The sequence below is a fragment of the Aspergillus eucalypticola genome, assembly GCF_003184535.1.
Source record: "Aspergillus eucalypticola CBS 122712 chromosome Unknown BO83scaffold_2, whole genome shotgun sequence".
Taxonomy (NCBI): Eukaryota; Fungi; Ascomycota; class Eurotiomycetes; order Eurotiales; family Aspergillaceae; genus Aspergillus; species Aspergillus eucalypticola.
The window spans coordinates 1,067,391-1,080,338 of record NW_020290276.1 but is presented as its reverse complement, the minus strand read 5'-3'; the positions used below and the strand labels follow the sequence as shown (position 1 = coordinate 1,080,338).

Here is a 12,948-nt window from a genome sequence, read left to right as displayed (position 1 = left end):
CCCACATACAGGACTCATGTTCTATCTTCCTCATCTTCACCTTCATCTCACCTTCACCAATTTGCAAATATCCTTCGAAAGTTTTATAATTACTTGAGTATCAAGCCTCGCAGACCGCTTCTCATCATCATGTCTTCATATTCTTCTCAAACTTCAGCAGAACAGGTAGCACAGGATTGCCATAATGCCATTGCCAACAAGACTGTGCTCGTGACTGGCGTTAGCCCAGGTGGTCTTGGTGCCGAGTTTGCAAAGGTTATTGCCATTCACGGCCCTTCCCTCCTTATTCTTGCTAGCCGCGATATGGCCAAAGCTCAGCAGACAGCCCAGGAGATCGCAGACATTGCGCCAAGAATACCCACCCGTCTCCTTGAACTAGATCTGCACTCTCAGGCCCAAGTCCGAATCGCCGCTAAGGAAGTTCTGGCATACAAGGAGGATATAGATGTTCTGGTCAACAACGCTGGTGTCATGGCATCACCGTTCTCGCTAACGGATGATGGGATCGAGAGTCAATTTGCCACCAATCACGTTGGGCATTTTCTCTTCACCAATCTGATCATGGAAAAGCTAGTACGTCCTGGAAAGCCTTGCCGAGTTGTGAATGTGTCTAGCAACGGCCACCTGCTGAGCTCAGTCAGGTTCCATGACTGGAATTTTGACGTAAGTTATCATGCCATGCCCCTCCCTCTTCAAATGTCGAAATAATGAGCTGATGGCTATATCAGGAAGGCGAAAACTATGACCCCTGGCTAGCCTATGGCCAAAGCAAGTCGGCCAACATGCTCTTCTCTATGTCTCTAGCACAAAAGCTGGGGAGCAAAGGCCTGACCTCAGTCAGCCTACATCCTGGTACTATTGAGACGAATCTGGCGAGAGGAGACTGGGATGAGATGTATAAATCACTCGGTAAGGTCACTTAGTATTCTTTTGTGCGAGGGCTTGCTGACATTACTCCAGCGAAATGGTTCACAGTGCTCGGGTACTTCCGGAGTGGGCAAAGAGAGATAACCTGGAAGTCTATGTCGCAAGGTGTGGCGACGCATGTATTTGCCGCATTTCATTCATCTATCTCCGCCGATGGTAAGTATTCTCTATGTGCCGGTCATTCTTCTAAGCTAATCAAGTCTGGCAGAGAATAATGGAGGCTTTGTTCAAGACTGTGCAGTAGTTAAGCCAGAGGAGGTGCGCAGCTGGGCCCGGGATGAGATCGAGGCAGAACGACTGTGGAAGCTGACTGAAGATATCGTTGGTGAAACTTTTGAGTATTGAAAATGGTAAATGTGGTACATGATAAGGTAGCAGAGTTGATGTATTGGGTTGAACATGCACTTTCTCTGGTGCTGATACTCCTTCGGTATTTTGCTGTGCCTTTCCTTGATAGCATCAACTTGTGATCATTGCCTGAAAACCCCTGTCTTGTAGATACTTAGTAACGTGTAATCCATGTTGCTAGCATAGCATTCGCCGTCAGTTGACGTCCGACTTGGCCTGCCCAAAGATAATAATGTAAGAGTGCTTGATGAGCTTGGTGCTAAAGAACGCAAGTGAAAGTAGGACCGGCTTTTCAGATCCATCCAACCTATACTTCAGCACCCCGCCAAACTCCGGGATAAGAAGCTGTAACATCAGCCCATAAGATAAGGTGTCGGCCCACATTAACGTAACGGCCCGGGGAGATATGTCAGCCCCGGAATAGGACTAGCGTACCACAACTCCGGTAGAGACCATCCGAACCAATTAACATACATTATCTCACCCAGTGACGCAGCAGGCGCGGAGGGTGACGGAAGCCAGCGTCATGGACTGGCTACTACATGGCCTTTGCCAGGATGCCATCCGGGAATTACGAGATAGAGCCCATTGGGATGTCAGCCCACATCAACAATGGCCAGTTCCAGCCATCCAGATATCCGTCTTAAATAGGAGCTGACCGGCATTACAGATCTCCTCAACTAAGGGTACTTTACCAAGCGTAACACTTATACAACATGCCTTCAGATTCGAACGATCAGAGCATCTCCGCTTATGGAGCTGCTCGCTCCACGGTCAAGGGCCAGAACCTTGACCCTGAGGAAGTCCGGAAGATGGACGCCTACTTTCGTGCCAGCATGTACCTATGCCTAGGCATGCTCTATCTGCGCGACAATGTGCTCCTCAAACAGCCATTGAAGGTGGAGCATCTCAAGGCACGCCTACTCGGTCACTGGGGCTCAGATGCAGGACAATCATTCACCTGGATTCACATGAACCGGCTGATCAAGAAGTATGATCTGGACGTTCTCTTCATCTCCGGCCCGGGCCATGGTGCCCCTGGTATTCTCTCTCAGTCATACCTGGAGGGAGTCTACTCTGAAGTCTACCCGGACAAGTCGGAGGACGAGCGAGGAATGCAAAAGTTCTTCAAGCAATTCTCTTTCCCCGGCGGTATCGGCAGTCACGCTACCCCAGAAACCCCCGGTAGTCTTCACGAAGGTGGCGAGCTGGGTTATTCCATCTCGCATGCCTTTGGCACCGTGTTCGATCATCCCAATCTGATCACCCTGACTATGGTGGGCGATGGTGAGGCCGAGACTGGGCCACTCGCTACAAGCTGGCACAGCACCAAGTACCTCAACCCCTGCACCGACGGGGCCGTTCTGCCCGTGCTCCATCTCAACGGGTACAAGATCAACAATCCGACACTGCTCGCACGCATCTCCCATGATGAACTTTCCGCCCTCATGAAAGGCTACGGTTGGACGCCCTACTTCGTGGAAGGTAGCGACCGCGAAACCATGCATCAAGCCATGGCAGCCACGCTTGAGCACTGTGTCCTTGAAATCAGAGAATTTCAAAAGAAAGCCCGCGAGTCCAAGGAGCCCTTCCGCCCGCACTGGCCCATGATCATTCTGCGCAGCCCAAAGGGCTGGTCCGCCCCGCGCGAAGTTGATGGCAAACTTCTCGAGGGCTTCTGGCGTGCCCACCAAATCCCTATCACCGACGTCCTCACCAATCCTTCACATCTCCAACTTCTCGAATCGTGGATGAAGAGCTACAAACCCGAAGAGCTCTTCACTCGAGAAGGCCGCCTGATCTCTGAACTCAAGGCCCTCGCTCCAACTGGTAATTACCGTATGAGCGCCAACCCGGTGGGCAACGGTGGCCTCCTACGGCGACCGTTGGACCTACCCGACTTCCGCAAGTACGCACTCACGTCCATTGATCCCGGAGCCACCATCCGCGGCAGCATGGTCAACATGTCACATTACCTCCGTGATGTGGTCGCCTTCAATCAGACCAACTTCCGTGTCTTCGGGCCGGACGAAACCGAATCAAACAAACTGTCCGAAATATACAAAGCCGGAAAAAAGGTCTGGCTGGCCGAATACTTCCCCGAAGATTCCAACGGCGGAAACCTCTCCATGACCGGTCGAGTAATGGAAATGCTCAGTGAACACACCTGTGAAGGTTGGCTAGAAGGATACGTCCTCTCGGGCCGTCATGGGCTCCTTAACAGCTATGAGCCCTTCATTCACATCATCGACTCAATGGTGAACCAACACTGCAAATGGATCGAAAAATGTCTGGAAGTTGAATGGCGCGCCAAAGTCGCCTCGCTGAACATCCTCCTCACCGCGACCGTCTGGCGCCAAGACCATAACGGCTTCACGCACCAAGACCCAGGCTTCCTCGATGTCGTGGCCAATAAGTCTCCCGAAGTCGTACGCATCTACCTCCCGCCAGACGGGAACTCCCTCCTCTCCGTAATGGACCACTGCTTCCGCAGCGCCAACTACGTCAACGTCATCGTCGCGGACAAACAAGACCACGTCCAATTCATGGACATGGACGCCGCAATCGCCCACTGCACCAAGGGCGTCGGGATCTGGGACTGGGCCAGTAACGACCAAGGTGCGGAACCAGACGTCGTGATGGCCGCATGCGGCGACGTTCCCACCCACGAGGCACTAGCCGCCACGGCGCTACTGCGCGAGCATCTACCCCAGTTGAGAGTGCGCTTCGTCAACGTGGTCGATCTGTTCAAACTCATGTCCAAGATCCATCACCCGCACGGAATGTCCGATCGGGAATGGAAGGCTATTTTCACAGCCGATAGGCCGATCGTATTCAACTTCCATTCGTACCCGTGGCTTATCCATCGGTTGACGTATAAGAGACCCGGTCAGGAGAATATTCATGTCAGGGGATACAAGGAGAAGGGGAACATCGATACGCCATTTGAGCTGGCTGTGAGGAATCAGACAGATCGGTATAGTTTGGCTGTCGATGCGATCGATCATGCCCGCGGACTGGGCAATACGGCGTCCGGGGTGAGGGAGACATTCCTGAATATGCAGTTGCTGGCGAAGCAGAAAGCATACGACGATGGCATTGATCCGGATTATATTCGGAATTGGACCTGGCAGTATCCGCGGAAGAAGGGCGAGGGCGTCTGAACTGTTTGGGTTGCAGTTTGCGGGGAGTAGCTGTTAATAGTCATAACCAAGTAGTGATGGATTGGTCATGATGTATTTCTGACTGCAGATCTATACAGGTAGTAGTACCTGGCCATACTCAATAATAGTAGGACACTACTAGCTCCTCCGAATAGCAACGTAAGTTCACGCGAGATGAAATCCATGAGGATAGAGGAGTTGTTGCAATGGCGGAAAATATATAGTATGGGCGAGCTCCCACACACCTATCTTTCGCGGGATTCTAGAGTTCCTCAGCCAAAACCTTTACTATTTTATAAAAGCGGTTTACCTAAATTACAGAGTTGCTGTTACCTCAGTAGTGGCCTCAATAAATTGCAAGCTCAGTGCACAGCGAAATATTGCGGAAAATGGAAACCGACTCCAGTTCGCAAAGCTAGCTTATGCCATTAATAATGCTAAAATGCTGAGCAACCTATAGCAAAACGGGCAAGATGGCCGAGCGGTCTAAGGCGCTAGGGTCAGGTGTATCTGATCTCCCATGTTCTTCGGAGCATTCCTAGTCTCGAAAGGGGCGTGGGTTCGAATCCCACTCTTGTCATACCTTTTTGCTTTTTCAGTCTTTGCTCCTGTGTAGGGCGCATATTGTATCAATGCAAAAATATCTTTTAGAAATTTGCCGGTAGTAAGTTGGATAACTATTGAGTTCTAAAGTTCTCTTGTATGTTGATTTGGCCATACAATATACTGTGAGTTGAAGAGGAAAATGTGGGTATCTGTCCAGTATAAAGTGTATTAGATTAGAGCAATGATTATTACATTATTATACCATCTCAGTTGCCTCTGCATTCGCACGACAGTATGGGGAAAACGGATGACTCCGACAAAAACCCATACCAAGGCATCTTGTGCGATGAAGTCAACTAAAATCACACTCTTTCCTTCAATAAATATTTGAGATGGCATGAGCAGGCAGGAGTTCCACCATATTTTTAGTTGATACTTGGAACAGAAGCCGGCAATATCAAAAAAGAATGATGAGTCCACAGCTCTTTTTCAAATCCGCAGCGACGCGAACCAGATGATTGTAGTCGTCAACTACCATCATCACTCCTTGAAATAAAGAATCATGTTATCCACAACAGCATCAGCACCGTGGATGTTGTCTCTGCCTGTAGCTCCGGCCCATTCCCCCTTAGCACCAAGAGCATCCCCAACCAATTTATTGTCATTACCCTCATGACCACCAACGTCGTAAGCACCATCTGGTCGAACTGTTGTTTTGAAGCTGAGTCCATTGACGAAGCCGTCATCGTGACCAGCATAGACATGCATCTCTGTTATTGTCTCATCATCCGCAAAATCATATGAATATGGTCCGTAAAGTGGGACGGCGTTATCCCTTCCGCCGATTCTACCGGTCGAATAACCGTCTTGAAATTCTAGATTGAACGCTCCAATAACTTCGTACGGGCGGTCCCCGTAATTTGCGGTCCATAAATCAACATGCTTGACTTTCTCCTCACCATCTCTGGCATCGTAGGAACTGCCGCCCATCCCACCATAGGGTCCGTCTGCATGTAAGCCGAAGGTATTCATGGTGATTGAGATGTGGATGTTGAGCACAAGGACTTAGGAGCTGGTTGGATTGTAATAAGAGGTAATCACATAGATAATTGGGAGTATGAGAGTTGGAAAGACGAAAAAGGATAGTCCAAAGGAGATCTTACACCCTTATATAGGCTTCGGTGGGGTTGATCTTGAACAGACTCTAGTTTAGTACTTGGTGGCAATGCGAAGACTGAAAGTGAAAAGCATAGATATCATCTTGCGTCAAGACTCTCCAACAATAACTTTGTCTTGTGGTAGGCCTAATGCCCATCTGCGTGATAATTCCTCCAGCACAACTCAGATGAAGCTAGATGCGTGTTGGTACGAGTTGAAAATACATCTAGACCTCCGAATACACCTATAGACCCCAGGAAAGGGAAGATGTCAAAGCATCATCACTCCTCAGGTGACGTTCTTCATTGTCTAGACATGAGCCAGATAATGGAGTGAAAGCCTGCATTAGGCTGTCAATGACCTTGTGGTTATACACGGACATAGCTCTTTCTCTCCGAGCACCCGGGAAAACGACGTCAAACCACGTCTATGCAGAGCTATTAGAGCCATGATTTCCTTATGAGGGTGTTACACAAAGATGTTATTTAGTAATGCCTGAGTGATTCGTTGGATGTCGGACGTGTCCGCAGGGTATAATGATGAAGATATAGCATGCTTGCGGAAGCACTTCCGCAATCGTTCAATTCCAGATGCACCAGAAACTTGGGAACAGTTTGCGCCGTAAGCCATCCTAGACTGGACGGGCGACACGAGTTGGAGATGAAATATCAATTATTCAGATGTTAGTAAGACATCATCTATCATAGGGCTTACGCCATACATTAGGCTCTGGGGCTGCGTTTTGATTCGCAGGGGCCTTAATTCATTCGATTATGTTTGTGTCATTCCATAGCTATTTGTGTGTAGGCATTGGAGACGCGGAGACAAAGGAATGTTGCTTGTAGTAGAACCTAACGTCGGCCGTCATATTCCGATTGTCAGAGCATAAGATGGCTGTGAGGCTTGTTATTGGGTCATTCATGCACTTGCCCCACGGGCCGCATCCGGCCAACGTGCTGGCTACCAAGAGTTTTGAAACTCTTGAACCTGTGATTTAGTTCCATATGCACTATCCAACAAATGGCGTACTTTGTGAGGGCGTTGTAAGGGCAGAGCGGGAGCTGATTCTTTGGGAAAGTGATAGCACCAAACATATTAAATCTATCATGCGGTAGATCGACATGGTATAAGTCTGCTAGTATAGTAGGTGGCATATTAGGCACTTGTCTGTTAAAGCAATAAATGCGCTCGAGAGACAATGGACCCACCGATCGTAATTGCGGGGCATCTGCAAAACTTAGAATAAGTCTAACAATGACCTCCAATACTTATTCCACCTACCCCAATAATTCCAGTCCGGGCTTATCTCTACACCAGGCCGTGGTGCTTCACCGTAACGCTTGAGATTGGAGCTGGCTACACATGGCCTTAGAGGCGCGACTAGAGACTCTCGAGCAAATGGTAAGGAACAAGATGCGGGGTGGGAAGGCATGTTGTCATCCATAATTAAGTTGGAGCACTAAATTTGAAACCTTGACTGAACGCCATACCTTAGTAACTGTATCAAGGAATGACTTACGGCGTGAACAGCGTTGCGTCTATGGCAGACGTGACGAGGCAGGAAAGGACAGCCAATTAGCGTAGTAATTTCCGTCTCAGTAGTTCAGAAATGCTGCAACGTTTCAACTCCTACACCTTTTCAGGCACCAAGGCTGCATCCATGACGAATGGATTGGGGAATCAGTGCTCTGTTTGGGAAACATAGAACCAACCACCCCTACTATCCCCATAGACGAAGGTGCGAATGCCTGAGCTTTCCTATGACTACTCTACCAGAGCGTTCAAAAGGGACCATCATTCAAATATGTTCGAGGTATAGTTTCTTTAATATATATATATATATTATGTTCTATGTTGATTATCTAATTTAATATAATGGGCCTCTGGAGGGGGTGACCTCTTTTCGTCCAAACATGCTTATGCCGTGTATGCCGCATGTCTGTCAGCCACTGACCCCTTCACCAATCCAGAAACGAGGCATCTCGACTACCACTGTGAGGAACTGCTCGCATGACCGTTGTATATAGTTCCATCACATAAAGTCGAGGTCCGGGTTGGATCGTCGTGTCAAGTGGTTGTCTTTGAATTGAAGCGAGTCTCGGGCCTTATCAGTGATGCGATGGTTGACGCCGAGAGTCTATCCCTCATGCGCCATCTCATGTGACCAATTTCAGTCAACAAATCGGCTTGTGGACTTCCGAGGGGTGTTTTCGCACTGGTCCCAGCGAGTCAGCGATTTGATCAACACATCGAGCTGGGACCTTCCTAACAATAACCGACGCTGTCATGCGTTTGTCCAGACCATCGCCTGACCAATGGTCCCGAGTCTACCTGTCGGACGACTGTGACACCACCATTATTACTACCCGAGTCATCAAATCCAGATGCCGTGATGTTGAATCCACGAAAGCCTGGGGATAATGGATCCGGATCGGAACTGGCCCCTTGAGCAATCTGAACCAGCCGGCCCAGGATAGCATATTCCAACTTCAACTTGACGCTATATGCGACAGGCTTGAACATGACCTGCAGCGCATAATATCCGGCGTACTCTATGGCGACGACTGCCACGTCCAGGATGAGGATGATCACATTGATAACAAGTAATTGAGTGAGGATAATGAACCGTGGCCTCTCGGGGCGAAGGCGCAGCAGCTTGATGGTCTCCCATACATAAATCCCGGAAAGGATGAACTCTTGGACGCAAAAGGCGACAAGCTGGATCCGCTCCATGATGTCGTAACCCCTCGTGAAGTGAGGTATATCTGATAGTGACCCATACAGCAGGACTGTTGTTGGAATTTGGAAGACGATGCAGTCGGTGATAATCATGTACAGGAGACCCTGCAGCAACTTCTGCGATTGTACGAGGAGGTGCAATCGCGACCAAAGGACGAGGGAATGACCAGTAACTATGCTAATCCAGGTAGGGACAATCAAGGACACAGGCACATAAGGAGAAATGGACGAGAAGATAAAGAGCAGGTATCCCACGCAGTGGGGGATGAGGCTCGCCGAGGTGACGAGTAAACTCCAGAAATAACACCCATGATATCTGTTGAAAGTCGTGAAACAAAGCACCACGAGCTCTATCGAATTGTAGAAGGTAATGGCCGCAAAGGCGGAGATGACATATTTCTGGATCGGGTCTTTCGAGGTCAGCGATGAGAAATCGCCGCCATCTGCGTCGATACCGACCTCCTGCGACATCCTAGTCCCGATGTCGGTCGCATCGGCCAAAGAATCTCATACCGAACGTGGTGCTGGTGTAAAAAGCGACCGACCATATAAGGCCTTCAAAGGAATGAAAGGAGAAGAGGTGCCAACGGAAGTTTTAACCGAGTGGCTGCAACTGGGCCGAGACCTCCATTCTTGCTAGACTTTTCTGCGCAGTACCGAGGCCAAAGCGTCATTCAGAGAGTACAGGAGAGAAGAGTTGGACAGGCGTGAAGGGTTTATTCTAAGAGAGGTGCCCCCGAGGGCTGCGAGTGGAAGCTTGGTCCATGCGGGTTGCGGAAACCTTAATGGCCGCCTCTGACGTGCACGACCCTTCTAGGCTTGCCAGTCAGTTTCGCACGGATGCCTGATCAGAAATGACTACGAAGTCAATTATAAGGCACGCCCGCGGCTCTACGATGGTGTGGATCCAATAGCAGCAGTCTGGATGCTCCGATCGTCCTAGGAGTTCAGTCTTGGCCCATTATCCCATGGTGCTTTATCGAACCGTCGACCAGGTTAGACGGCCTAGGCAGATGGAACTCTTAATAATATAAACCTAGATTGGATTCTGAAAGCTCTTATTGGGTGCAAGAATATCCGACAATTAAAATCCAACCTGATCGGATCAAAGGAAGAATACTACCATATACGCCCGGGGATCACCCCTGCGCCACGAATTATCCAATTGGGCTCGATGCGAGCGAAGTCCCATCCCCAAACGATGTTGCTTGCTGGTTAGATGTTGACAAGTGGAAAATTGCCCCCCATAACATCCTTACCAACAGCAAGCGAACAACCATGAGACATGCATCTGACTGCAGTTGATTTGTCTCCATTCATCGGCTTATGTATTGCATCGGAGTCCTTGCACCTCTGCATTTTCGCACAGTACATATTTTCCAGTATATTTCGTGGGAAGCTTGATGTTGATGTCCCGGAAAGTGAGGTCTGTACACGGTGCCTTTTCGGAACAAAGCAAAGACACGGCGAAGCTGATGTTCTTTCCCGGATAATCCGTCACCGTTGCGAGTCCATTTCCACTAATATTCTTAAAATGTAGATCATTGAACTCATACGTCGACGTGTCACAGTACTGCGTGATGTTTTCGCTGAAGAGGTAGCTCAGACTGCCAGGGTTAGCCGAGTGTGCTAAACACAGTGGCATCACTCTTACCAGGTGTCAATATACACAGGTAATTGGACGTTCTTCAGTCGAAGGTTCTCGACTGTCACGTTGCGCACGTATCCATGGCCGCCTCCGCCACCATTTGGAGGAACGCCATAGTTGACCCCAATCCTGACTGATCAGTTACCTATCGCGTTGGGAGACGTGGCACCTACCAGCTTTTGAAGTAGACTCCGGAATTCATCGCCCGTTGAAAGGAAGGTTGTACCTATACTTGTCAATGCGAATCTCACCATTATCGCTGGGATCGCTTACTTGAACATGGCGAACCGTCACATTCTCCACAATATCCGTCCGGTCGGGGTATTGTCCTAGCGAACCAAAAGCAATACCCGGCCCGCCGTAAACCGTGACATTCTCCACATGGATGTTCGTAGAATTTCCCTTGAAAGCCACTGCATCATCTCCGCCTTGATATATCCAGTTGGTGATGGTGATATGGTCGGACCGGTACGTATCGATCCCGTCCGTATTCTGCACCCATTCGTCCTCTGGGCTCACCGAGAAGTATGGTTTGTGGCATTAACGTAAAAATTATCGAGGTTGATATACGAAGAGGAATCGACAAGAACGGCCCAGAACTGGGGCTGTCGGATCGCCAGGTTACCGAGGGTTGCTCGCGTCGACTGGAACACATGCACTGGCATGGGTCGTCCAAAGATGTTGCTACCTCCCTTGGCCCAAGTGTACCACAGCTGCCCATTCCCATCAACTCCACCTTGAAGAGGACCTCCATCCACAGTATAGTCATGGCCCGTGATACGCCAGGCACTTGACTGGTTCTGAAAGTCTACCCGATAGGAGTTGTTCACCCAGTAATCAATGTCGTCGCTGAAGAGAAGCGTACCACCAATTTCAAGTCGGGAGTCAGTCAGGCGAGTCGTCATCCGCTGGTTAATTCGGTAAGTATACGGCGCTGGGAGGACAATTCTTCCTCCAGAGGTCTGACCACATTGGTCGACTGCCGAAAGGATGTTGGGGACATCATCCTGCCCGTTTCCTAAAGGGATAACGGTGCAGGTGGTGCCATCCTTCTGGAGAGAAGGTACTGCTGAAGTAGCAAGACTCAAGCCTGCGAAAATGGCAAGACCACTAGTTGACAAAATCACCATCTTGGCCCTTTATCTCCCTTTTCTTGATACCCGCCAGCGGTCGAGCACAGTTCTTCGTTGGCAGTTCCAGTGACGGGGTTTTATTTCCGCGCCGTTTGCGGATTGAGCCTAAAAGCCGTGGTTATTGGGAGGGGATGCAAGCAGGATCGGCGCCCATGCGGAGGCAGAGTAGGACGTGATTTGTCCAGACTGAAGAGTCAAGCAACGCACGAAGACAGCAAGCAGGGCTATGATATCGGATTTGCTCCGGCAATTCGTGACAGCGATCGAGCAGCCATCACAGACGTAAGTCGCAGGCTTCGTATCGAGTGTATCACCAATTGCAAAGCTGCTCTTCTACAGACCTGCAGCTATTTCATTAGCGATACATTCTTTGGACTGATGGCTTTGAGGTTCTCGGAGCGATTCATCTGTCGACCTTCCCCGTTCAAGCATCAGGCAGGTAAAGAGGAGGCACTCCGGCAGATGTATGCCAAGGGATGGAAAGTGCAGATCTTCCTTGACTAGGTTCTTACGGGTTGGATGACATGCAGGAATGTTGATCATTTACACTTTGAGAACCCTGCACGGTGTAATTCATACCGAGGATGAGTTTTGACACCTTCTCGTCTCGAGCCCAACCACTAGAATATGTACTCCGGTCGGTGTATCGTCAGTCATGAACCCTCAGCACTTACATCATACAGGCATCAATTCACATATTCAAGTTCCCACACAGCAAAAGCAATAGACACCCAGCACGGTCGGGCATCTCATCAAGTACTCACTATACATCCTCGAGTGAAGTACTGCGAGAAATTGGCTATTTGTGGCCAATTGCGTCCATTCGGCGGCGCAGAGCCCAGCATACTGCCAGACAGCATGCCAGGCCTGATCTCGAACGTTTGCCTGAGCAGATGATGGCTCTTCAGCTACAACAGCGATCCGAGGATTATCGGGGAATCACCCAAGAGTGCTTCCCAACCGAACTGGCAACTTATCCCTGCGACGACAGAACATTGTTTGCAATTCTACCGCGGTCACCTAGGCGTCAAGTTTGAGCGGATTGTCCGAGTCCAAGTGTGACAAATCAGTCTCGGCGGCCGCGGCCGAGAAAGCTCTAGGCTTGTGGCTACAGTACTTACCTTGCAGACACTATCCATCCCTTCGGCTTAAAATCCGGTGCAAAGCCACAACACCGGGCTTCATTCTCACAGCTGCATCAACAAAGGGACAGACAGGGTCCACTTCTAATGGGCCGAGTCAGCAATTAGTGTTTATTCATACCTGCTGCCATCATCGTTCACCG

General features: G+C 49.6%; 5 protein-coding genes and 1 non-coding gene across 6 annotated transcripts; 3 read left to right on the top strand and 3 right to left on the bottom strand.

Moving 5' to 3' along the window:
* Nucleotides 1–129: 129 nt before the first annotated feature.
* On the top strand, nucleotides 130–1,554 carry BO83DRAFT_329736 (short-chain dehydrogenase; the record flags this gene model as incomplete). The annotated part of the gene is made up of 4 exons (XM_025528207.1): nucleotides 130–663; nucleotides 729–909; nucleotides 961–1,083; nucleotides 1,136–1,554. The coding sequence occupies 4 exons, from the start codon at nucleotides 130–132 to the stop codon at nucleotides 1,270–1,272; spliced, it is 975 nt and encodes a 324-aa protein (XP_025392831.1). The 3' UTR covers nucleotides 1,273–1,554.
* A 286-nt stretch (nucleotides 1,555–1,840) lies between these two features.
* On the top strand, nucleotides 1,841–4,673 carry BO83DRAFT_374665 (phosphoketolase family protein). Its single transcript, XM_025530254.1, has one exon. It carries the CDS (start codon nucleotides 1,992–1,994, stop codon nucleotides 4,437–4,439), a length of 2,448 nt encoding a protein of 815 aa, XP_025392830.1. The 5' UTR covers nucleotides 1,841–1,991; the 3' UTR covers nucleotides 4,440–4,673.
* A 233-nt stretch (nucleotides 4,674–4,906) lies between these two features.
* On the top strand, nucleotides 4,907–5,019 carry BO83DRAFT_t38. The gene has a single exon. It is a non-coding gene; the product is annotated as a tRNA-Leu (tRNA).
* Nucleotides 5,020–5,525: 506 nt separating this feature from the next.
* BO83DRAFT_449741 (uncharacterized protein) lies at nucleotides 5,526–6,017 on the bottom strand (the record flags this gene model as incomplete). The annotated part of the gene is made up of 1 exon (XM_025536762.1): nucleotides 5,526–6,017. One exon carries the CDS (start codon nucleotides 6,015–6,017, stop codon nucleotides 5,526–5,528), a length of 492 nt encoding a protein of 163 aa, XP_025392829.1.
* Nucleotides 6,018–7,952: 1,935 nt separating this feature from the next.
* On the bottom strand, nucleotides 7,953–9,584 carry BO83DRAFT_84346 (uncharacterized protein). The gene has a single exon (XM_025537649.1). The coding sequence runs from the start codon at nucleotides 9,351–9,353 to the stop codon at nucleotides 8,409–8,411; it is 945 nt and encodes a 314-aa protein (XP_025392828.1). The 5' UTR covers nucleotides 9,354–9,584; the 3' UTR covers nucleotides 7,953–8,408.
* A 622-nt stretch (nucleotides 9,585–10,206) lies between these two features.
* On the bottom strand, nucleotides 10,207–11,660 carry BO83DRAFT_395263 (exopolygalacturonase A; the record flags this gene model as incomplete). Its single annotated transcript, XM_025533066.1, has 5 exons — nucleotides 10,207–10,489; nucleotides 10,537–10,659; nucleotides 10,704–10,756; nucleotides 10,804–11,037; nucleotides 11,076–11,660. The coding sequence occupies 5 exons, from the start codon at nucleotides 11,658–11,660 to the stop codon at nucleotides 10,207–10,209; spliced, it is 1,278 nt and encodes a 425-aa protein (XP_025392827.1).
* Between the last annotated feature and the right edge of the window lie 1,288 nt (nucleotides 11,661–12,948).